Below are 24,002 nucleotides of genomic sequence, written 5' to 3'. Positions count from 1 at the left end.
AGGGGAGGGAGTGGGGAAAAGAGTTGCATGCGGATAAATGCATATGGGTATATCATTTTGCGTCAAGACCGTAAGATATAGGAGCAGAATTAGGCCATTCAGCCCATCGGGTCTGCTCCACCATTCGATCATGGCTGATATGTTTCTCATCCCCGTGTCTTCTCCCCGTAACCCTTGATCACTTTATTAATCAAGAACCTATCTAAAGACACTCAGTGACTTGGCCTCCACAGCCTTCTCTGGTAATGATTTCCACAGATTCACCACCCTCTGGCTGAAAACATTCCTCAGTTTTAAACGATTGTCCCTTCAAACGGAGGCTGTGCCCTCAGGTTGAGGTTCCTCCAGGTGGAAACATCTTCTCCATGTCCACTCCACCGAGGCCTCTTACTTAGTTTAAATGAGGACCCCCCTCATCTATGTAAACTGCATAGAGTACAGACACAGAGACCTTAAACACCTCTCATATGACAAGCCCTTCATTCCCGGGACTATTCTCATGAACCTCCTCTGGACCCCCTTCCAAGGCCAGCACATGATACTGGGCCCAAAACTGCTCACAATATTCCAAGTGGGGTCTGATCAGAGTCTTATACAGCCTCTCAGCATTTCCTTGCTTTTGTATTCTAGCCCTCTGGACATGAATTCTAACATTGCATTTGCCTTCCTAACACCAACTGAACCTGCATGTTAACCTCAAGAGAATTCTGAACGAGGACTCCCAAGTCCCTTTATGCTTCAGATTTCCGAAGCCTTTCCCCATTTTAAAAAGTCTATTCTTCCTACCAATGTGCATAACCTCACACTTTCCCACATTGCATTCCATCTGCCAGTTGTTTGCTCACTCTCCTAGCCTGTCCAAGTGTAGCCACCTGGGATGGCCACTTCCCGATTACAAAATGGGCACTTTGCAAAGATTGCAGGGAAAATGGACAATACTGAGAAAGAAAGCAGGTGCAGGGTTTGTCTGTCGATTGGAGCCGCAGCTCCCAGACAAAACCAAAACTGCAAAGCCATTACCTTACTAATGAGCCATCTCCAGGGACAAAAGGGTAACATTTAAGTAAACAATACCAAGGCAGACACCCCGGTCAGAGGAGACTAGAACAAAGCAGGCCAATGGCCACCTAGGACACGCCCAGCCATCAGGGTACCCACCCCTTTATTGGAGGAAATCGATAGGAACGATTGAGAAACGGCCCAATTAATTGGGGCCAAGTTCGAGGCCCGCCCAAAATCGCGCAAAGCCACCTTTGGGTATAAGAAAGAACCCACAAGAGAGAATCGCTCTCTTGGCTCCGGCTCTCACTGAGGAGAGACCTGCCCAACAGCTGCACCAGAACAAGTAAGTCCAAGGTCAACGCACGCTAACAGACAGACGATCTTAGCTGTTCCCCTTCACACTTCAACCCCAGCAGCCTCAGAACCGAACAACGGCCATTGTTCCTCTGACTGAGTTGGCGCCCGAAGCTAAGTATAGGCTTTAGCAGTAGTGATAGTTTAGTCTGTAGTGTTTGTGCATGATTATATTTAACTGTGTGTGTAAATAAATAAGCATTTAACTTTGAACTAACTAACTGGTGTATCGAGTCTTTGATCAGTATTCGGTTTGAACCTTGTGGCGGTATCGAAAGATACCTGGAGCAGAACGGCATTGTCGGGGAGTAACGCCCGGTCCTAGGGCCAGCGACGACAGTAAAAGTCGGGAGATAGCGCAAGGAGAAGAAGGATGTCAAAAAACACCAAAGAAAACGGCCGGGAAAAAAGCGGCTGAAAGTCCGTTGGAGGGGGGAAAGGTCACCGCGGGGTCAACAAAGAAGATGGAGGCTGGAGCACCAGGGGAGGCCGCAGTGCTTACGGCTGAAGAACTAACTAAGGTGATGGCTGCGGAATTCCAAAAGCAGTTGGCACAGATTGAGAAATGTATGGAGACGGTGAGGAAGGAGATGGTTTTGAATGTGCTGGTGGAGGAGGCGGTTTCCCCGGTGAAGACGGCGGTGGCGAGCGCAGTGGCGGAGGTGCGAGAGCAAGGGGAGGCGCTGAAGGAAGTGGAGGAGACGGTATTGCAGCACGGTGATCAACTTGCCTCGATGGGGAAGGAGATGTGGAAGGTGATGGACACGAACAAGAATCTGCGAGGAAAAATGGAAGATCTGGAAAACAGATCCAGGCGACAGAATTTGAGGGTCGTGGGGCTGCCCGAAGGAGTTGAAGGACCGAAGCCGACTGAGTATTTTGCCGCGATGCTGGCAAAACTACTGGGGGAGGGGAGGACCCCTCCCAATATGAACTGGATCGGGCTCATCGGTCGTGGAGGCCTGTACCAAAGGCAAGTGAGCCGCCAAGGGCAGTGACTCTGTGCTTCCGTAGGTAGTGTGAAGAAGGTCCTGAGCTGGGCCAAGCAGAAGCGGGTGGTGCAGTGGGCTGGAGCTGGTACACGTGTATACCAGGACTTTACGGTGGAGCTGGCGAGGAGGCGGGCTGCCTTCAACCGGGTGAAGAGGGCACTGTACATTAGCAAGGTACTGGTGCGGCATTGTATATCCAGCGAAGCGGAGGGTGACTTACAAGCTCAGGGACTTTTATTTTGGAACGGCGGAAGCAGCGGAGGAGTTTGCGAAAGCAGAAGGACTGTGGCAGAACTGACAAATCGAGGAATGGCCATGTGCCGATGTAACCTCAGGACTGTATTTTCTTCTTTTTTGTATCACTGCGCGCGGGTGTAGAGACTAAAGGAGCCAATGTTGCATATATTTGGACAAGGGAAGGGACGGGACTTTCATTCGAAAGGAGGGCTCTTTGGGGTGTAGGTGGATATGCGGGGTTTGTGTGCTAAAAGGGGATCTTTGGGCTTTCCTAGGGCCGGGCAAGTGGGAAAGGGACCCGGGCGGGGGCCTCCACGCTGGCCGGTTTAAGCCAGCCAGTGAATGGGAGTGAGGTGGGGGAGGGGCTGCGGCCATCGGAGCCTGGCAGAACAGGGTCCGAGTGGTCTAGCCGGGGTGGAAAGTTGGGGGGGAAGGAACAGAGGTTGGGAGGAGGAGTTTTACAAGAGGCAGTGGACGGGATGAGCTGGAGACCTGGGGTGGGGAGGGGGTGAGCTGTGTAAGATTAAGGGTGACTACGGGTAATCCCTGATTCCTTTTTGTCATTTGTTTATGTAAACATGCGGGTTGAGGTTTGGGGGTTGGTGGGATCGTTGTTATTATGGGAACTGACATATCTTGCTGATTATTGTTTATTGTTGATGGATGTAAATGTGGGAGAAAATGTGAAAAAGGAGAATAAAAATTTTTTTTAAAAAAGAAATACACACCAAGCACTAATTTTGAGCAAGATGCAATTTGAAAGTAGGGACGTTGTGCTAAAACGGTGTATAATCTTGGTTAGACTCACACTTAATAATCTTTATTAGTGTCAGAAGTAGGCTTACATGAAAGATCATTCCAAAATGGCCTGATTGCCATATTATAAAAAGGATAGAGGTGTACTGGGGCTGGTTAACTAGACTGCGGATGTGTGCTTTGGAATATGGCAACAGCATTGGGTTCGATTCATGTCCCATGAGGAGAGGCAGACCAGAGGCCTGCCTCCTCCCTCTTCCTCACAGTAAAATCATGGCATAAGCTCTTTGAGGGAGAAGGAATAAAGGGTAGATTCAGACAAGAGAAGATGGGAAAAGACAAGTGGAGCTGACCTGGACTAGTTGGGTCAAATGTTCACTTTCTGTATCATACATCTGTATATCCTATGAATGTAGTCCTATATGTTGCTGTAGGCGCTTTATAAATGTAAGCTGTTGTTGAAACATGTTTTTATTGTTATGTCAATCATTATTGCTGATTCATTCTTTTTTAGTTTCCGGAATAAGTGGGCTTGCGAAGTTCTTTAATAAGATCTTACAAACTGTTTAATGGTAAAGCAGTAGGATTCATATGGGTTGCCAATTGTTTTACCTCATCAGCTTCTTCATAACAGACTGTTTTTGTTAATATGATCCATGTGGGATCACATCTCATTGCTATCCAACCTCTGCTTTGGGTGTTGAAGCTCTATTTTAGAGTCATAATATTTGTGTGTGATATGTAGTTAAGGTACGGGGATCTGATTTTGTGAGATCACCACAACTGAACCAACATGAACATTAGCTTGTCTATCTGTTCTTGGGTGAGTTAGTAGGGTAAGAAAATGTCAATCATTGTTTCAGATAACATTCCAAGTGCATGCCATGTGATGGTGGTATTCGTTTGAAATCAAAGCCACAAGATTTGGACAAAACAGCTTGTTCTCCTTAGCATCTTGAAAACGAACCATTTAAAACATTTTTATACACATAATAATTTGAAGAACAGGAAATTTGTCATTTGTATTTTGAAAACTGAGAAATGGTTGTCTACAAAAATATCACAAGCAGAGCATTACTAATTACTGCAAGATCCAAATTTATTTCACAGTACATGCAAGTAATATGATACGGGAATCATTAAACCAATTAACCATGAATGCTTAACCAATTAAAATTGTGCCACGTATTTGCGTTAATTGCACACAATGAACTAGGGTCCAGGAAACACAGTAAAAGTAGCTTTGTGCATTCAGTCCTTTACAACCCCCGAGGAAAACATTATATGACCCCAACACATGCAAATACAGAATATAATTGATCATAATTTCCAATTCAAATTTAACCAGTTCCTTTAGAAGCATCAAACTGCATCAGTTAAGAAAAGTGAATTTCTTCAACCCCCCCCCCCCCCCCCCAAAAAAAAAAATACCAGTTTTTGGTAAGGCTGCAGCAGTGTCTACATACGCAAAATAGTTGTTTTGCAATTTTAAGCTTTGGCAGCAATATTTGAATTCCCTCCCACAACCACCCCATTTCTGTAGAAGAGACATGGATTCGGGACTCAAAACATTAACTCTGTTCCTCTCTCCCCACAGATTCTGCCAGACAAAAGACCATAAGACATAGGAGCAGAATTAGGTCATTTAGCACTTTCCGAGACTGCTCCGCCATTCGATCATGGATGATATGTTCTTCATCCCCATTCTCCTGCCTTTTCCCCCATCATCCCTGATCCCCTTATTAATTAAGAACACCAGGTTTGTGCTGGAGGTGCTGTTACTCACAGGGCTACAGACGAAGAGCTGGAAGGTGGAATTAGACAGAATAGTTCTTTCTTAGAACATAAGAACTAGAAGCAGTAGACAATTTAACTTCTCGGGTCTGCTCCACCGTTCAATAGAATCATGGCTGATCTCCTCTCCACCATCCTACCCGTTCTACATAGCCCTCCAACCCATTACAAAATCTGTCCTCCAACTCCTTAAATTTTCTCACTGGCCCAGCAAACCACCTCACTCGGATTCCACAGATTCACGACCCCTTGGGAGATGTAGTTTCTCCTCGTCTGCGTTTTAAATTTGTTACCCTTATCCAGAGAGCATAACCTCTCGTTCTAGAATGCCCTGCAGGAGGAAGCATCTGCTCCACAACTACTTTATCCACACAGTTTATCATCTCATATACCTCAATTTCATCTCCCCTCATTCTTCTAAACTCTAGAGAGTATAGGTCGAAACTGCTCAATCTCAGTTGAGAAGACAAACTCATCTCCTCTGAACTGGCCAGAGTTTATCCAGCATTTTCTGTTTTTATCTCAATTCCCCATCTCTATGCATGCTTAAAACCTGTTAAATCCAACATTTTACAGTTCTGGCAAAAGCTCATCGACTCTAAATGTTGTCTGCCTCTCGTTCCAAAAAGATGCTGCCTGACCTGGGCATTCCCATCCTTTTCTGTTTTCATTTATTTCCGGTTGCCAGCGTCTGCCGTCTTCTCCCTCGGATAGAGAAATCAAGCCATTTAACTGGGAGATTGGCAGCCAAATTCTACAGCCGATGTGACGTTCAAACCCCCCTCTCTCTCCGCCCCTCGACTTCTGCAACCCGACCCCCCGACTTCTGCAAACCGACCGCCCTCCCCTCTCCTTGACTTCTGCAAACCGATCTGCTCTAAACCTACAGTTTAAAATATATACAAGAAATCTGATCAGGAGATAAATTGCTTTACGGAATGGCCCACGCCAAACGTATGGATTAAATCGAAACGGCCTGGAACATTTGATCTGTCAAGACAGCAGAGTCAGCGGAGTTTAAAGGGCATTGACAACATAGCAACAGTGATCGCCTTCAAATCACTCGAGTTTGCGAGAGAGAGGGGGAGGGGGGAATAAAGGGAAACCGAGGTTCCTGGGCCCAGTTTACATTGTGGCTAAAAGGAAAACAAAGCATACGGCCGGGGGGGGGGGGGGGGGGGGGAAGAGGAGAGGAGGTAGCATTTAAAACGCTTAACATTTGGTGTTTGACATCGGCAAAGGCCTACTGCAAATTTCAACGATTCCGCTCAGCTTTGGTCGCTTTACTTCCCTGGACAGACACGGGAAAGCGTCCCGTAATGGACATGACTGATCGGAAATTAATCGTCGACACCAGTCGGGATTTCGATGGCTGGTCGCAATATTAAAACACAAGCGGCATTGACGCGGGAAGGCCTCTCCCTCCGTCACGGGAGAACTGGCACGTACCTTTCCTCACCCCCCGACACACTACGTTAGGCGTCTTCCACAACGATGGCCGGCAGCTCGTGAACAACATGAAGGTCATTTTCGTTATCGGTATGGACCGCCGTCTACAAGGGAAAAGGTCGGGAGTGAAAGCCGTACGGAGGGAACAACCATTGAGTAAAGCAGAAGAAAGAAGCAACGATCCCTTTTGCACGTTTGGGTGAGTCACAGCCCCTTTTCGCACGGACCCATATTCCTTCCCAGCTCAGTGTGAGTGAGTGGAGACACCAGTCAGATTTCCTCATCCGCCCTCTGCACTGCGACGCCGCCAAAGGCAGGGGGACGGGGGAAGGGGAGGAGCAATCCGCCAACCAATCAAATAAAACAGAGCCCAACGCTCCGGCGTCATCCTGCCCAGCAACACAGCACCCACCCCCGGGCCCGGCTTCGCATTGGTCCGCCCGTCGGAAACGGGGGCGGGAACGGGACCGGCGTTTGCGAACATCGGTCACGTGTGCCCCATGCGCGCGCGCGCGCGAACTTGCCTTTTTAAATCAGGTTCGGTTGGGGTGGGTGGGGGGAGGGGAGGAGGAGAAGCGCGCGTGAGGCTGTTTCGCCCGCGCGGCTCTCCGGCGGGGAGAGCTTTTCCATTTCAAAAAAAGAATGATGCTTGCGAGGCTGTGACGTCACGCGTTTCCAACGTTCGGCTTTTAAAAAAAACACACACCTCAATCAGACGGGCGTCGGAGCAGATCGTCGGGTGAGAAACCGGGATTGAAAATACTCGAGGGGTTTTATTTTAAAGAACGGAACGACGGTCGCGTAAAATCTCCCGTCCCCCCCCCCCCCCCCTCCCCGGTCCATCGCGCGCGCTGCCCCCCCCCCCCTCTCTCTCCGTCCCGACTGCAGCCAATGGGAAGGCAGAGTTTTCGCGCTGATTGGCTTGGTGGAAGAAGAAGGTGGATGATGATGAGGGAGTGAAGGAGAGAGTTACTGTACTCGTCCCAAAGTACAGTAACCCCCCCACCACCACCACCCCCCCTCCTTCTCCTCATCGGGCCCGGCCGCCCCCTCCCTCCACCCCGAGAGATGGACGGATAAACAGGTTTGCCGCTTCTCATAAAACGTGCATTTTTATTTCCGAAAAAGGGGGAAAAAACTCTCCTCGAACCTCATGCCTTTCCCATTGCTCCCCCCACCCCCCCCCACTCCTATTTTTTGTTGTTGTTGCGGTGTAAAAACCGCATAAGAGGGCCTGAAGGGAGGGGGAGACGAGAGCTTGGGTGGGGAGAGAGGGAAGGGGTGCTGAATAAGAGGTGGCGACTTAGTTGGAGGGAATTAGGCCCCGAGTTGGTCCAATCGGAAGCTGAGCAGTCAGTCAGCCCTCTTGAACAGGGAACGAGATTTTAGCCTGTTTTTTTAAAATCTCTTCGCCTCCCCTCGCCAGGTCTCCTACGTATGTATTCCATTTTAAAAGAACCGGCTATCTATTATTGCATTCGTACGAGCGATTAATAATTTCCGATTTCTGCAAACACGGTGAGCGCATCAGTCGTGTGTTTTTTTTTGCAAAGAAGCTGCTGTGGGGGGCTGAATCTGCATTGCTCGCCTTGCCTGCTGGATGTATGGAGGGCAGCCATGTTTGTTCAAAAATTTTTTTAAAGATTGGTCTTTTAATTTCACGTTGGTCCCTTTTCGAGGTGGTTTGAAATTTAATTTAAGTCACCCAACAGGTGTTTTTATTTTCGAAGGACTCAACGCCCGCGGATTGCTTGAGCTCCAGTGCAGATTTTGTAAATATGTGGCAGGATTTCTTTGGTTGGGGTTGTCCGGGGGGGGGGGGGGCGGTGCGAGGGTAGGATGTGCTGCATCCAGCAGGAGACCTGCTGGCTGGGAATGGACCATTGGAATGACAAAAAGGCCATTTTTGTCAACGCAGTACTTCGGTTGTATTTGTTGCGCTTAGGGTATGGAGTGGATTTAACACAACTGTTTGTGTTTGATGCAGATTGTTAATCCCTCATGCTTTAAAGATAATGGGCGGGGGCAGGATAAAGGGGGAAAAAAACTTTGTTTTTCAGTTAGTACTGCAGACACGATTTGCAAGTCCGAGAAGTTGTCATGACCTGGTCGTTGAAACATGGCAAAATAGTTCCGTGCTCGTTTCTTCTTTTGCTTCAGTACAACTAATAAATGTTTTTTTTTCAATTAAAACGTTTTCTGATCCCGTAAGAATCAAGGAGTTGGATTGTTAATTTACCTCCTACCAACTGGTTTACTGTGCAATGTTCAGAATGGTGCTATGGTTCTGTGAATAAAATGCATTTGTTATGGGCCAGGGTTTAGAGAACCCCAAAGTGTATCATTTAGTTCACCTGACCCACAACTTTTACGAGATTGTGGTATCGGCATACGGCCCACTCTACAGGTGTGGTACAACAGAAATGGAAAAGTATTTTTCAAAGCAGAACAATGTTTATTCTATGAACTCAAGTTAACCTTTTTAAAACATAGTGAACATCTTAGCAACCATCAATTCAAATACAACCCCCAAACACTACAACACTAAGTAATCCTTAATAACTTCCCAAACAAAGTCCAGAAGACAAAAGAAACACCTTTTAACAGAAGCACATTAGGTTTACATTCACTACTTTTCATGGCAGAGAGATCAACAGTACACCTGCTCGGTTTGGCTTCAGCTCCAACTCTGAAAACAAAACTAAAACACACCCTGCAGCAAACAGCCTAAAACAAAAGTAAAAAGCTGACAGACAGCCCAGCTCCACCAACTCTGACATCACTGCAGTAGTAAACACCAATTTCTTAAAGGTACTCTCACATGACACCCTCTTCCCCCCCCCCCCCAAGAAAAAAAGCCCCATCAACTTCAAGATGGCTTCATTTTTCACCTTTTCACGATCCTTTAAGAAATGCACACAGTAAATCTACTTTTTTGTTTAAAAAAAAAAAAATCCACGCAAACAGATATAATAATATAGTCCATTTTTGTTCTAAAATCCTTCTCGATTGACGGTCTCTTTGGTCAAGAAGGTCCTTGCATGATCCGCCGCGGCATTTCTCTTTAAAGCCAGATACTTTAGTTCAATCGGATCACAGTCCCTTGTAATTCTCCAACACATGAGCATTGGCTATCACAGCTTTGAGGCAGCCAAATGCCTGTTGAAACTCCGCTGCCCATTGAAATTTTTGACGTTTCTTCAGCAAGTCCATCAGTGGAACAATCACGCTACAGAACTGTTGCACAAATGTTCGATCAATTTCACTCATGCCAAGAAATCACATTATTTCCCTCCATCTTGACGGTATCGGAAACTCCTCAATAACTGTTGGATTCACATCCCGTGTGACCATTCGAACCTGTCCGATTGCATGGCCAAGGAAAGTGACTTGGGCTTTTCCAAATTCACTTTTGGCTCGGTTGATCACCAAACCGCCTCCTGAAGTCGATCAAATAATGCCATCAGATGTCCATGTCTGGCTGAAACTTAACAGATCGTCAATGTATACCGCACAATTGGGTAATCCTGAAATGACTTAGTTAGTTAACCATTGAAATGTGGCTGCGGCGTTTTTCACGCCAAATGGCATCACTTTGAATTGGTATATACCATCTGGAGTCACAAAAGCTGAAATCTCCTTCGCCTTTCGGATAAAGGTACCTGCCAGTAACCTTTAAGTAAATCCAATTTGGAAATGTAAACTGATTGTCCCACTTTCTCAATGCATCCACCAAACATGGGATAGGATAAAAGTCCGTTCTTGTAACTGCATTAACCTTTCCATAGTCCACACACAACCGTTGCGTACCGTTTGGTTTAGGTACCATCACTATGGGTGAGCTCCATTGGCTGCAACCCACTTCAGTTATGCCATTTTTAAGCATACTCCCAATCTCTTTGTTAACCTGTGTCAACTTTAAAGGGCTAAGTCTATCTGGATGTTTGATTGGAACAGCATTTCCCACATCTACATCATGTATAGCCATTTTAGTACATCCCGATTTATCTCCAAACTTGCCCATATGATACTTTTTCAGGTCAGTCCGTTTTTCCTCTGGAAGCTAACTCAACAATTTATCCCAATTTTTAAGAACATCCTCATTTTCCAATTTAATTTGAGGTATGTCAAATTCACAGTCATCTGGATTTGGTTCGTCACTTTGAGTTAGAATCATTAAAACCTCCTTTGTCTCTCCTTCCCTTTCAAAGTACCTTTTAAGCATATTCACATGACACACTCCGTGAGTCTTCCTTCTATCTGGTGTTTTTACCACATAATTCACCTCACTTAATTTCCTTTCAATCTGATACGGTCCACAAAACCTAGCTTTTAAAGCTTCACCTACCACTGGTAACAACACTAAAACTTTATCTCCACTGGCAAAAATACGAACTTTGGATTTGTTGTCCGCTACCCATTTCATCACATTTTGTGCAACTTTTAAATGTTATCTAGCCAATTCACTTGCTCTATTTAATCGTTCCCTAAAATTTGACACGTAATCCAATAATGTAATTTCCGATTTCTCACTCAGCAACTTTTCCTTAATCAATTTAAGTGGTCCTCTTACCTCGTGACCAAAAATTAGTTCAAAAGGACTGAATTTGGTTGACTCATTAGGTGCATCCCTAATTGCAAACTGTACGAATGGAATTCCTTTATCCCAATCCTCTGGTTAATCGTGACAATAAGCCCTCAACATTGTCTTTAATGTCTGATGCCACCTTTCTAACGCTCCCTGCGATTCTGGATGGTACACAGTTGATTTAAATTGTTTTATTCCTAAGCTATCCATAACTTCTTTGAATAACCTGGAGGTAAAATTGATCCTTGATCCGATTGTATTTCTGTGGGTAGTCCATATCTAGTAAAGAATTAAAATAACTCCTCCACAATCTTTTTAGCTGTAATATTGCGTACTGGAATGGCCTCTGGAAACCTAGTCGACACATCCATTATCGTCAAAAGATATTGATTCCCATTTTTTGTTTTAGGAAGTGATCCTATGCAATCAATTAGGACCCTTGTAAAAGGTTCCTCAAATGCTGGAATGGGTATTAAGGGCGCTGGTTTTATCTTGACATGATTGACAAAATTTAACTACATCTTTATGTAGTCCAGGCCAATAAAAATGTTTTTGTATTTTAGCTTGAGTTTTCCTTATTCCCAAATGATCTCTCACTGGTACCTCATGTGCAGCTCGCAACATCTCCTTTCTATACCCTACCGGCAATACTACTTGATGAACTTCTGCCCACTTTTCATCTGCCTCCATATGTAAAGGCCTCCATTTTCCACTCAGGACATCACTTTTATGGTAATAACACACTGGTATCCACTTCTGTTTTATTTCTATATCTTTTTGTTGTAACTCCGCCAATTTTCCTGAACTAAAAATATCTGCCTCATCCTCCACCTGTTCTTGTTCTTTTACAACCATCTGATCAAAGATTGTTTCTGATAATTGCACTTAAACTTCTTCACTCTTTGATTTCTCCTCTTGTCTTAACTTTTGACTTTGCGACCTTGTTACTACACAATCCGGAAAAATCTCAGGATACTCGTCCTTCAACACTTCAGTTGTCTGATTTTCCACTGGTTTATCAACCACAGTAGGCATCACTCCCACCTGCGATCCAGCTATATCATTACGCAAGATAAACTATTCCTGGACAAGATAGTTCCTCTATTACTCCTACTACCACTTCACCACTCTTCATTGGACTTCCCAACCTTGCCTTGTATAATGGAACACTACTCTCACCCTTAATTCGATTTTTGGAAAATGTAACCGGTTTTCTTAAGCTCCAAGTAAAAATCAAGCTGCAATAAATATACTCATACTATAACCTCACAACAAGTTTTCTGCTTTGGAAATTTCAATTTATCATCAGTTGCAAATCAATAAGCATTTTTCAGCAAACATTTATTTAAAAATGAAGTTCAAAAATAGGATTAGATAATTGACACGCTTTATTGGTGGTGTGGTTTTGTAGTAAGTGCACAGCAGTACAATTTGACAACTGTCTCGGTCATTATGTAATGAAATCTAATTTTAATATAACTTGGTTCTTTTCCCTTCCCCACTTAATTTTTTTCTTAAAATCTTCTTTTTGGTATGGCAGTCGGTGAGGTATGCCTGTTACCGATCTATCTGATAGGAGGTGCACAATAGCTGCCCAAGTTTATTGATCTTCCATCAATTGTCCTTTCACCCTGGGAAATAATTTGGTCTCTGCTGTCTGTCATGTTGATACTGGGATTTCGCAGTCAAGGAAATTGTCAAAGTAAGGCTGTTTATTTTGATGTAACACATTGTATCTAATATGTTGTGGAAACTTACAATGTGCTCCAGAGGCTTGAGAATTCAATCTAGACCATCTTTTGATTGTGACTTTAAAAAAGGTCCTCTGCATCTAGTGTCTCATAAATGATCCCATAGCATTGTTTTGAAGAAGAGCAGGTGTTTTCCCTGGTGTTCTGGTTAATATTTATATCCCTCAGCCAACTAAACAGAATGATCTATTTATGATCACATTGCTGTTTGCAGGACCTTGCTGTGGGCACACTGGCTGCTGTGTTTTCTGTATCACAACAGCGATTAGACTACAAAAAAGTACTTCGTGGCTGTAAAGTATTTTGGGACGCCGAGATGGTGACCACTTGACTTTGGATAACATCACTGATATCATGCCTTGTAGTGCCGTACACAAATCATTTGGCACACAGTGAGCTCCATGTCTCCAAGAGAGGTGCTAAATGAAGCCCAAGTGCCGTGCCACAGGAGAAGACTATTATCTGTCACTTCCCCTGATGGGTAATATTGAAGGTGCCTTGGTAGCCATTGCGCAAGGAGATCTAAGAGGACATCAGAAAATTACAAAATAGATACTTTGCTTTTCAGACTAGCTATTGATTTCCACAAGAGACCTTCAGTCAAGGGTGCAATAAATAGTTAGAATTAACAGCTTTGGGACTTTGGTTTTAGAGGAAAGAAAATTTTGGTTAAAGAAAGTTTAGTTTTCTGTCACCTCCTAAAATTGTCACATCCTGAACTATAGTTCCATGGATGGCACTTCTCCCAAGTGACTATTAATAGAAATAGACTACCTACAGTGCAGAAGGAGGCCATTCGGCCCATAGACTCCCGACAGTGCAGGAGGCCATTCGGCCATCGAGTCTGCAAGATGCTCCAAAAGAGCACCCTACCTAGGCCCACATCTTGTCCTATCCCCGTAACCCCACCTAACCTTTGGACACGGGAGCAATTTAGCATGGCCAAACCACCTGACCTGCACATCTTTTCATTGTGGGGTGAAACCCGTGCAAACTCCACAGAGACAGTCACCCAAGGTTGGAATTGAACCTGGCTAGCCACCGTGCCACCCCCAATAATGTAATGTTAGATGTGGCAGACTCCATATCCAAAGTTGGTCCAATCATCTGTCAAAAATGGACTTTAGCAACTAATTGAGAGTCTCACATACACTTGAACAAACAATCGTGATACCGAACCTGAGCTGTTTTTCTTATTTTGATAACCAAGAGACATTGTGGCCAATCACATATCGATTTGCAATGGATATCAATTAACAACGATTGGATTTAAAATCATTTATTTTGGTCAATGCTGTTAATTATACAGCTATTAAGGAGCCCGATGTTTTTTCTCCCTCAAAAATTTTGACCTTGCATTGCTTGATGAACAAACATTGTTTCTTTCACAAATTAAATCATCTATTTCCTGTTCTTCGTTATTTGGCATTGGCAATCGGGGGGGGGGGGGGGATGCTGTGTGGCAATTGGTTGAAACTCAACTGATTTAGAGTCCTACTTAACTAGGATTGTTGAAGTCATTTTAAGACCTCAATTACATTCCTACTGCAATCATGTTGTACAGTTTGGAACCCAACTTGAATGTTTTTTAATTAACTGAGTGATAGGGATTGTTCGTCTACTGCTTTGTGTCTATGTACATTGTGTATAGTTTTAGATGTTAGTAGATATTTTGATTGGAAATCCTGTGAAGTATTCAATGTCATATTAAACAGAAGGCTGGATAGGTCACAGTGAATATACCCTCTCTTGAGGATACAAAATGCCAATAGATGATACAAAACTTGGAAGCATTATAAACTGTGAGGAGGATGGTGTAGAACTTCAAACGGATGTAAACAAGTGGCAAATGAAGTTCCATGTGAAATGATTTCATTTTGGTTGGAAACCACAGACCATAAAATAAAGGGCACACCTCAAAAGGGGGTGCAGGAACAAAGGGACCTGGGTGTATATGTGCATAAGTAATTGAAGGTGGCAGGATGGATTGAGAGAGCAGTTGATGAAGCTCACAGTATCCTGGGCTTTATTAATAAGGTCATAGGATAGAAAAGCTGGGACATTACATTGAACTTGGGTAAGACACTAGTTCACTCTCCGGTCTAGTATTGTGTCCAGTTCTAAGCATCACACTTTACGAAAGATGTGAAAGCATTGAAGAGAGTGCAGAAAAAATTTGATTTATTGTCACTTTTACAGAAGTACAGTGAAAAGTATTTTTCTGTAGCCAAGGGAACATACACAGTACGTACATAGTAGACAAAAAAAGAATAATCAACAGAGTACATTGACAAATGATACATCGACAAACAGTGATTGGTTACAGTGCGGAACAAGGGGCCAAACCAAGCAAATACATGAGCAAGAGCAGCATAGGGCGTCGTGAATAGTGTTCTTACAGGGAACAGATCAGTCTGAGAGGGGGGGGGGGGTCATTAAGGAGTCTAATAGCTGTGGGGAATAAGCTGTTTCAATGTCTGGATGTGCGGGTCTTCAGACTTCTGTATCTTCTGCCTGATGGAAGGGTCTGGAAGAAAGCAAAGCCTGGGTGGGAGGGGTCTCTCTGATAATGCTGTCTGCCTTCCTGAGGCAGCAGGAGGAGTAGACAGATTTGTGAGAATCATTCCGGATATGTGGAACTTCAATTATGAAGATTCTCGAATGTAACTCTGGCTCAAAAATAACTTTTACTTTATAAAATACTTTTATAAAATATGGAGGAACAGAGTCACAGGACTGCTAATGAGTTTCAACAGAAAAAAACATTAAACATGGAATGTAATACAATAGGAAATGAAAATCGCTTATTGTCACAAGTAGTCTTCAATGAAGCTACTGTGAAAAGCCCCTAGTCGCCACATTCGGCGCCTGTTCGGGGAGGCTGGTACGGGAATTGAACCATGCTGCTGGCCTGCCTTGGTCTGCTTTAAAAGCCAGCTATTTAGCCCAGTGTGCTAAATCAGCCCCTGTCCTTTACTCCCCTTAGCTCAACAAATACAGACAGATTTAAATATTATCATTGATTACCACGTATGTCTTCAGCTGCAAGAGTCTCATTCACACAAGTTCCTTTTCTTTTAAAAAAATAAATAAATTTAAAGTACCCAATTATAATTTATTTTCCAATTAAGGGGCAATTTAGCGTGGTCAATCCACCTAACCTGCACCTTTTGTGGTGTGGGGGTGAAACCCACGGGGAGACTGCAAACTCCACACGGACAGTGACCCAGGGCCGGAATTTGAACCCGGTCCTCAGCGCCGCAGTCTCGGTGCTAACCACTGCGCCACCGGGCTGCCCTTCACAAGTTTCTTTTAAGCACGCAAACGATAGTGGTCAAATATGCATACTCTGTTCCAGTGTCTCATCTGAATCTCTCAAGGTAATGATTACGCAAGCGTTTCCAAATTGCACTACCAAAAACGTGCTTTCAAATCTTCTGTCATGCTTTCCCTTAGCGGTTTGCATTCCGAAATCTAGTCCAGAATTTACAAATGACTCTTTAACAGCTACTCCAGTCCAGGATTTTACACCAACCCCTTTCTGATTTCTTTGTCTTGACTGCTGTGCAAACTGTTCACAGTTGCTTTAACTCTTGATTGCCAGACTGTATTAAAATAACATCAAATGTGTCATTTACCTCTGAAGTCTGCTGTCCCAGTTTAAATCTAGTTACTGCAATTGTCTCTTTAACTCATAACACTTTGTTTACTCTTCCTTGAATTCTTCTGAACAGTACCTGGTCTCTGTTCTCTTAACTTCAGGTGTCTTAAATGTTCTTTCTGTCCTAATTCCCTGGTTATCTGGATTGTGTTTTGTTCCTTAGGGAGTTTGCATCTTTTAGAGATTTTTGAAAGTAAATGTGGGTCCCTTATCAACAGAGCCAGGGGAAAAATATAGTGAGAATAAGGAAATGGAGCGTTGGTCAATAAATGTTTGCCTGTCGTTATAGTAGAAGACACAATACCGTGAATTGTGGTGAGCCAATGAGAGTGAAGAGCTGAATGTAATTAATATTAATGAAAGGAAAAGTTAATAGGACTAAAAGCCAACAAATTACCTGGACCTGATGGCTCAAACCTGAGAGTTTAGTTGGCAGAAGACATGATGGATGCATTGATTTTTGGGAGTTCTGTAGATTCTGTAAAATAAAATAGTATCTGATTCGAAGTGCAAGACGATGACCAGAGAAAACAGGAAACTACAGTTATTTAATGTGTTAACAGGGATTTGAGAAATTGTTATGATTAGACCGTTTTATGAAAAGGAAACCATGTTTGATGATCATTGAGATTTTTGAGGATAAAAATAGATAAATGAGGTTGTTTTGAATTTTCAGAAGGCATATGAAAATATCACGAAGATGGTTTTTATACAAGATTAGGATTTATGGGATGGGGCAGCATATTAGCATGAATTGAGGAGAGGTTAATGGACAAAATAAGAATGGAAATAAATTGGTCATTTTCACAATGACTGGGCCTAAGCAAATGAATGTGACTGGGGCCTCAGCAAGTTACTATCTATATCAATGACTTAAATGAGGGATCCAAAGTGTTTCTCAGTTCGCTGACGAAACAAAGTTAGGCGGGGAAATAAACTATGGTGAAGAGGAAGGAAAGAGACCGCATTGGCAAGAGGTGGCAGATTGAATATAATTTGGGAAAGCATGAAGATATGTACTTGGTAAGAAGAATGGAAAACCAAAATATTTTTACAAGGTGAAAGATGAGTAAATGTTGGTTTGTGGAGGGATTTGGGGTCTCTTGTACTCAAATGACAGTAGGTTAACGTGCCTGTAGAGCAAACAATTAGGGTGCCAAATGATTGTTAGCCATTAGTTCAAGGGGGAAGCCTCGCTGCAGTTATATAGGGCTTTGGTGAGACCAACGTTGGAGTATTGTGTGTAGAGTTTTGGTCTTCACCCAAAAGACATTATATTTAGAAGGGGTGCAACAAATTTCACTCTATTTGTTTGCTGGGATAAGGGGAGTGTCCTTGAAGGAGACATTAAGCAAAATGGGTCTTTATCTGATGTTCCGAAGAATGAGATGTGATCTCATTGAAAATTCTTTAAATAAAATGTTTTGAGATCTTGACCTGAGAGCTGTTTTCCCCACTCTGTACAGTATAGCCTGGGTTACCTCAAAAGACAGTCAGCCAGGGGCAGCACAGCACGGTGGCGCAGTGGCTAGCTCTGCTGCCTTACGCCGCTGAGGACTCTGGTTTGGCCCGGGTCACTGTCCGTGTTGAATTTGCACATTCTCCCGTGTCTATGTGGGTCTCACCCCCACAATCCAAAGATGTGCAGGGTAGTTAATTGGCCATGCTAAATTGCCCCTTAATTGGGGAGGAAAAAGTGGGTACTCGATTTTAAAAAAAGACAGTCAGCCATTTAGGACTGAGATGAGGAATTTCTTCACTTAGCGAGTTATGAATCTTCTCGCAGAGGGCTTTTGAATGTTTAGTCAATTGGTATATTCAAGAGTGATACGTCTGGGCAGTAAGGAAACCGAGGGATGTGATAATTGAGCAAGAATGTGGAGTTGAGGTTGAACATCAGTCATTATCTAATTGAATGGCAGCATGCTCAGCTGGTGTATAACCGTCTCTGATTTCCTGTTCTTGTGCTGAATATTTTAGTAGTGTAACACTTCCAAGTATTTGTCAACTGCAACTTTTCTTTATTACAGAAATATGTTTTATAATCAGTTTTTCTTTTTTTTTTGCCCACCTAAAGCTCTTTGAGACTACTAACACCTGTACAACATGGCTCAACCCTACCGACTTCCACAGAGTGTAATGGGCAGTTCCCGTCCACTGGCACATGAGTTGATAAATCCCATAACTATGAAACAGGTTCCCGAGATCCTTAGTATTACTAATAAGAAGAGTCAAAATGGTGAAGTGAATTCTGAGCACTCCATACTGACTGACAAAGCTGTCACACCATTATCAGCTGCTCTTCAGGATGGTGTGATACACCGAATAAATGGACATGATGCAGCTTCTGCTTACAGATCATCAGACAAATTAAAGGATTTAACTTCTCTTGTGTTAAATGGAGATTCTGGTGCAGCAGATGTAGTTGAAGACCCACCATCCCAGCATGCATCTTCTCCAATTGAATGCTCCACAGAGAACAGAGGGAACAAAACACCACCTCGAACAACACCTAAAAAGAGTGGTTCACCCGAGATTAAATTGAGGATTACTAAAACTTACTTGAATGGAAAGCCGCTATTTGAATCCTCACTTTGTGGAGATCTGCAGATAGGTGACCCTGAGTCTGCACAGCAGGAAGAAGAAAAGGATGAAGACAAAGATAAAAATCGAGAGAAAAGAAAGCGGAAGAGAAGTATGAAGTATGATGCGCTACTTGAGCAAAGTCTGGCTCAAGTGGCACTTGTGTCCAAGACATCCGATTCTCCTGAGGAACATGAAACGGTGAGTGTGGATAGTCATAGCCTTTTGTGGGCAGGTTTATCGCCAAATTATTGCTGGTTGCCTTTTTTGTAGCTGAAATATGATGTGAATTATTTTAAAAGCGTGTCACTCTGTTGTCAAATCAATATTCCTGAATAGTAATAGTAAGGAGGAGCATCTGTAGCATGTGTTAACATCAAGATGAATTAAGCATAACTTATAAAATTATATTTGCAAGACTGTTTAGACAGGATATTATTTGCATCAAAACATTTAAATTACTGATTAGTTACTTGGACATATTGGCTGGTGTACCATATGTACCAACAATATGAAGGCCATCTTTTTAAAGCTCTATCACATAGCTTCAGTACCATGCTTTAAATATCATCACAGTTTTACCGATCCATCTTCTCAATTGAACCAAAGTTCAGATTTTGGGAATCTTCTCACGTTTTGAGGTTCAGGGTAAATCCAAATGACAATATCTTGACATAACTACAACTTAATTTATTCATACATCATTTAAATACAAAGACTGCAACATTAAAACTGCTCCAAGTCATGAAATTCATATTTAATATGAAATAACTATTTGATCTTTTTAAGAGGCTTAACAAAATTGAATTTTTTCAAGTCATGGCAATTCCTTTGCATGCCCTCCACGTCTGATACCAGATGCCCTTTACAGTCTCAGAAAATAAATCCACTCCATCATTTTGTTATTTTACAAAATTCCAGATTTTAAATATTTTCAAGTGTTGGAAATCTGCACAAATTTACCTGGGTAGGTTTTCTGGTGGTTCACTTAAATCGGAATATGGCTTTGAAATTATTACAAAAAACAAATTACTACAAATGTTGCCTCTTGCTCCCTGCGCCTAGTTCTTATGATCTGCTGAGTGTTTCCAACGTTTTCAGTTTGTATTTGAAACATTTAGAGATTTATTCAAACTCTTGTAAATATATTTAACCACATGAAATTCTAACCATTGGGCGGCATGGCGGCGCAGTGTTTAGCACTGCTGCCTAACACGCTGAGGACCTGGGTTTGATCCCGTCCCCTCACAACCCAAAAATGTGCAGGTTCGGTGGATTGGTCACGCTGAATTGCCCTTTAATTGGGGGAAAAAAATAATTGGGTACTCTAAATTATGAAAAAGGAAATTCTTACATTTGGCACACTGGACAATCTGGTAGTTTGTAGTTTTCAGAAACATTTCCCAAATTCTTAGCACGTGCCTGAAAATTGCTCTCCCACTTTGAAGTATTTTTCGATGAGTTATGTTCCAGGTGATTGTATTTCTTTTAGTTTTCTTGACGTTCCAGGAAAATGTTTATTTTTAAGGTCTGTATGCAAATTTTGAATTAAATCTGTTATTGATTTGGAAAGGCCTGAGCTCTTGTTAAAAGACAAGAAAAGTACTGCTGCTATCTGTACTCATAAAATGCTGGAGAAATTACATTTAATGTGGGTGCTTTTTCCCTTTTGTGCACTCTACATTCTGAAATACGTTATAAATATATGTTTGGAATGGATTGTATTAAATTCTAAACTAGCCATTTTTGTTTATTGAACATTTGATGCAGTGAGTAGTTTTCTGCCGAACTCTTAAGCCGGCGTTAACTGCTTCAATTGACTCAGCCGTAACCTTTTATGGGAAAGTGTTCCAGAATTCTACCGCTTATTGTGGGAAGAAGTGCTTCACTCCTGAATGGCCTGATTCCAACGATGATTATCTGTATTGGAACAATGTTTCATCTTTAAGGAGGAGATGCTTCAAGTGCAGGCTAGCTGCATTTCAACAAGGGTGGAAGCTAAAGGAACCAAAGCCCAGTTCCTTGGCTAATGGTTGAGATATAGAATGCGATGAAATAAAGAGGGGTATGATGTGGCACGGTTAGCACTGTGGCTTCACAGCGCCAAGGCCCCAGGTTCGATTTCCAGCTTAGGTCACTGTCTGCGGAGTCTGCACATTCTGCGTGGGTTTCTTCCGGGTGCTCTGGTTTCCTCCCACAAGTCCCGAAAGACGTGCTATTGGGCAATTTGGACATTCTGAATTCTCCCTCTGTGGACCCGAACAGGTGTCGGAATGTGGCGACTAGGGGCTTTTCACCGTAACTTCATTGCAACGTTAATGTAGGCCTACTTGTGACGATAAAGATTATTATTATTATGCATGCCAGGTCAATTCTTCAAGCGAGAAACGGGTCAAATACAATATGTTGAAAGGGGAGATGAAGAGGAAAAGAAGAATGGCAGAGTATATGAAAATAAACTGGCAATCAACATAAAAGAGGACCCAAAAATCTTCTATTATCATGTAAATAATAAGAGATGGACTGGGTTCTGTGAGGGACAAAGAGGGTAATATATGCTCGAGACGCAGGACATGGCCAGAATACTTAATTAGTACCATGCTCTGATTCAAGAAAGGGTGTTGGAGCAGTCCTAACGACTAGTATCCATGGTAAGCAAGGTTTCGGTGATCAACAGGCACTTGGAGAGGTTTGAATTAATTAAGGAGAACCAGCATAGATTTGTAAAAGGCAGATTGTGTTTGACTAATTAAATCAGAAGGTTGACGAAGGAAATGTTGTGGACTTGTCAAATGCTTCCTTAAAATCAAGTGGACAAAATGCCACATAAAAGCCTGGTTAATAGAATTGAGGCTTGTAGAATAGGAGGGTCAGTTATGGCTCAGGTTTAAAAATCGGCTTAAGGACAGAAAACAGCGAGTCATGGTAAATAGTTATTTTTCAGTTTGGTGTTCCCCATTGGTTAGTGACAGGACCACTGTTGTGTTTTGAAGAACTAGAGTGAAATCCAACAATTGTACCAAATTTGGAAGAGTGGCAATCAGTAAGGATGGTACTAATTGTCTGCAACAGGGCATAAGTTAACAGAATGGACAGACAAGTAGCAGATGAAATTTAACAAAGACTTGTGAACTTTGCTTTTGCAGAAGACGATAAAGTATCTTGGGCTTTATAATTAGAGGTATTGAGAAGTAGACAAGGAAAAAATCTTTTTCCTTTAATTGATGGCCTAAGGAGCGGAGGTGGTGGTGTAGTGGTATTGTCACTGGACTAGTAAACCAGAGACCCAGAGTAATGCTCTTGGGACTCGGGTTCAAATCCCGCCACTGTAGATAGTGAAATTTGAATTCCGTAAAAATCTGGAATTAAAAGTCTTAACGATGACCATGAAACCATTGTCAATTGTCGTAAAACTCACCTGGTTCACTAATGTCATTTAGGGAAGGAAATCTACCATCCTTACCTGGTCTGGCCTATGTGACTCCAGACCCACAGCAATGTGGTTGACTCTCAACTGTCCCTCGGGGGCAATAGGGATGGCACAGCCTGCAATGCCCAAGTCCCATGAACAAATAAAAAAACAAAAAAAAAGGGGTCTTTGGGTAAGAGATGCGGGCGATGGGGGAGAACTTTATTTGAGAGTAGCAATGACCTGGAACTCAGTGAGCACAAGGGTTGTGGAACGACAGATTGAATGATTTGAAAAGGAAATCGGATGGGTACTTGAAGGCAATAAACTTGCAGGGCCATGGGGATAAAGCAGGGGGAATGGGACTGATGGAGCACGGGGAGCTGATATGGATGCTATAAGTCGAATGTCTCCCTTTGCAGTAAATGTCTTTCCTATCCTCTTGGTCTGGATTCAGCCACCAGAGGAAATTGGCAATCTCTTAGTCTATCCTAACAGATGTCTTTGATGTCTTGAATGCCTCAATGAAATCAACCCTCCCCTATCTGTGAATCTGCACCTTTCCCCAGTAAAACCCTGAGTGCCCAAAATGGAACACAGTATTCCAGATTAGCTCTGACACTGAAGACCTCTTTCCCTTTGTCATCTATCCCCCTTGAGATATAGGCTACTAATCTGCTAGCCTTATTGTATTTGACCACTGGCCTTCAGTATTTTTGATCCATAAGAGGGGGACTGCACACTTTCCTGCTTGGATTTTAGCTTTGTCTACTCATTTAATCTGTCTACGTTGTTCCAATTTAAACCACTGCACGATTGCTGTGTCCCAGCTCATCTAGCCCAAGTTGTTGATAAATATGGTAAAAAGCCTAGATCCCCGGTGACTCCAATTGTCACCGTCTGTCAATCAGAGTACATATTCTTTATGGCCAGACATATAGCAGATGAAATTAAATACAAGTAAGTGTGAAGTGATGCATTCTTGTAGAAAGGATAAGGAGAGGCAATATAGACAATGTTAAAGTCAGTGTAGGAAAAGAGATCCCCTGGCACTGTGTTCACTAATTCTTCAAGGTGGGAAGCTTAGTTTAAAAATCTCTTTCCATACGAATCAAGCCAAGAATTACAAATGTTTTTTTTTTTTTTAAAAAGCAAGGAAGGTATGCCAAATGTTCTTAAAGCACTGGTTGGACATCAGCTGGAGAATTGTGTTCAATTCTGGACCTCGCGGTTTAGGAAGAATGTGAAGGCTTTAAAGAGGCAGCATCGGAAACTGAATAAAACACTACCGGTTATGAGAGACTTGCGATGTGTAAAGACTAAACAAGCTGAGATAAGATAATCTTTATTATTGTCACAAGTAGGCTTAAATTAACACTGCAATAAAGTTACTGTGAAAATCCCCTAGTCGCCACACTCCAGCGCC

General features: G+C 42.8%; 2 protein-coding genes across 14 annotated transcripts in view; one reads left to right on the top strand and one right to left on the bottom strand.

Annotated features, from left to right (window-relative positions):
• letm1 (leucine zipper-EF-hand containing transmembrane protein 1) overlaps positions 1–6,735 on the bottom strand; it is a 162,951-nt gene extending 156,216 nt beyond the window's left edge. For 7 of the 8 annotated variants that reach the window (XM_072497502.1, XM_072497505.1, XM_072497506.1 and 4 more), the window contains exon 1: positions 6,585–6,682. In XM_072497502.1, coding sequence (XP_072353603.1) covers positions 6,585–6,663 — 79 coding nt within the window. In that variant the 5' untranslated portion in view covers positions 6,664–6,682. Of the gene's footprint in view, positions 1–6,584 lie in introns of all 8 variants that reach the window. The other variant, XM_072497510.1, reaches the window with a different exon arrangement.
• The window catches only part of LOC140409219 (histone-lysine N-methyltransferase NSD2-like), a 137,479-nt gene continuing 120,109 nt past the window's right edge, over positions 6,633–24,002 (top strand). The window contains exons 1-2 of one of the 6 annotated variants that reach the window (XM_072497500.1): positions 6,633–6,783; positions 18,662–19,368. In XM_072497500.1, the coding sequence (XP_072353601.1) occupies positions 18,691–19,368 (678 nt within the window). In that variant the 5' untranslated portion in view covers positions 6,633–6,783; positions 18,662–18,690. Of the gene's footprint in view, positions 6,784–7,153; positions 7,324–7,511; positions 7,669–7,985; positions 8,103–12,855; positions 12,875–18,661; positions 19,369–24,002 lie in introns of those variants that run through there. The other 5 variants (XM_072497497.1, XM_072497496.1, XM_072497501.1 and 2 more) reach the window with 5 other exon arrangements.

This window comes from Scyliorhinus torazame, chromosome 3 (genome assembly GCF_047496885.1).
Source record: "Scyliorhinus torazame isolate Kashiwa2021f chromosome 3, sScyTor2.1, whole genome shotgun sequence".
In the NCBI taxonomy this organism is placed as follows: Eukaryota; Metazoa; Chordata; class Chondrichthyes; order Carcharhiniformes; family Scyliorhinidae; genus Scyliorhinus; species Scyliorhinus torazame.
Note: the sequence above shows the minus strand (reverse complement) of the source record. Positions and strands in the feature narration are given on the sequence as shown.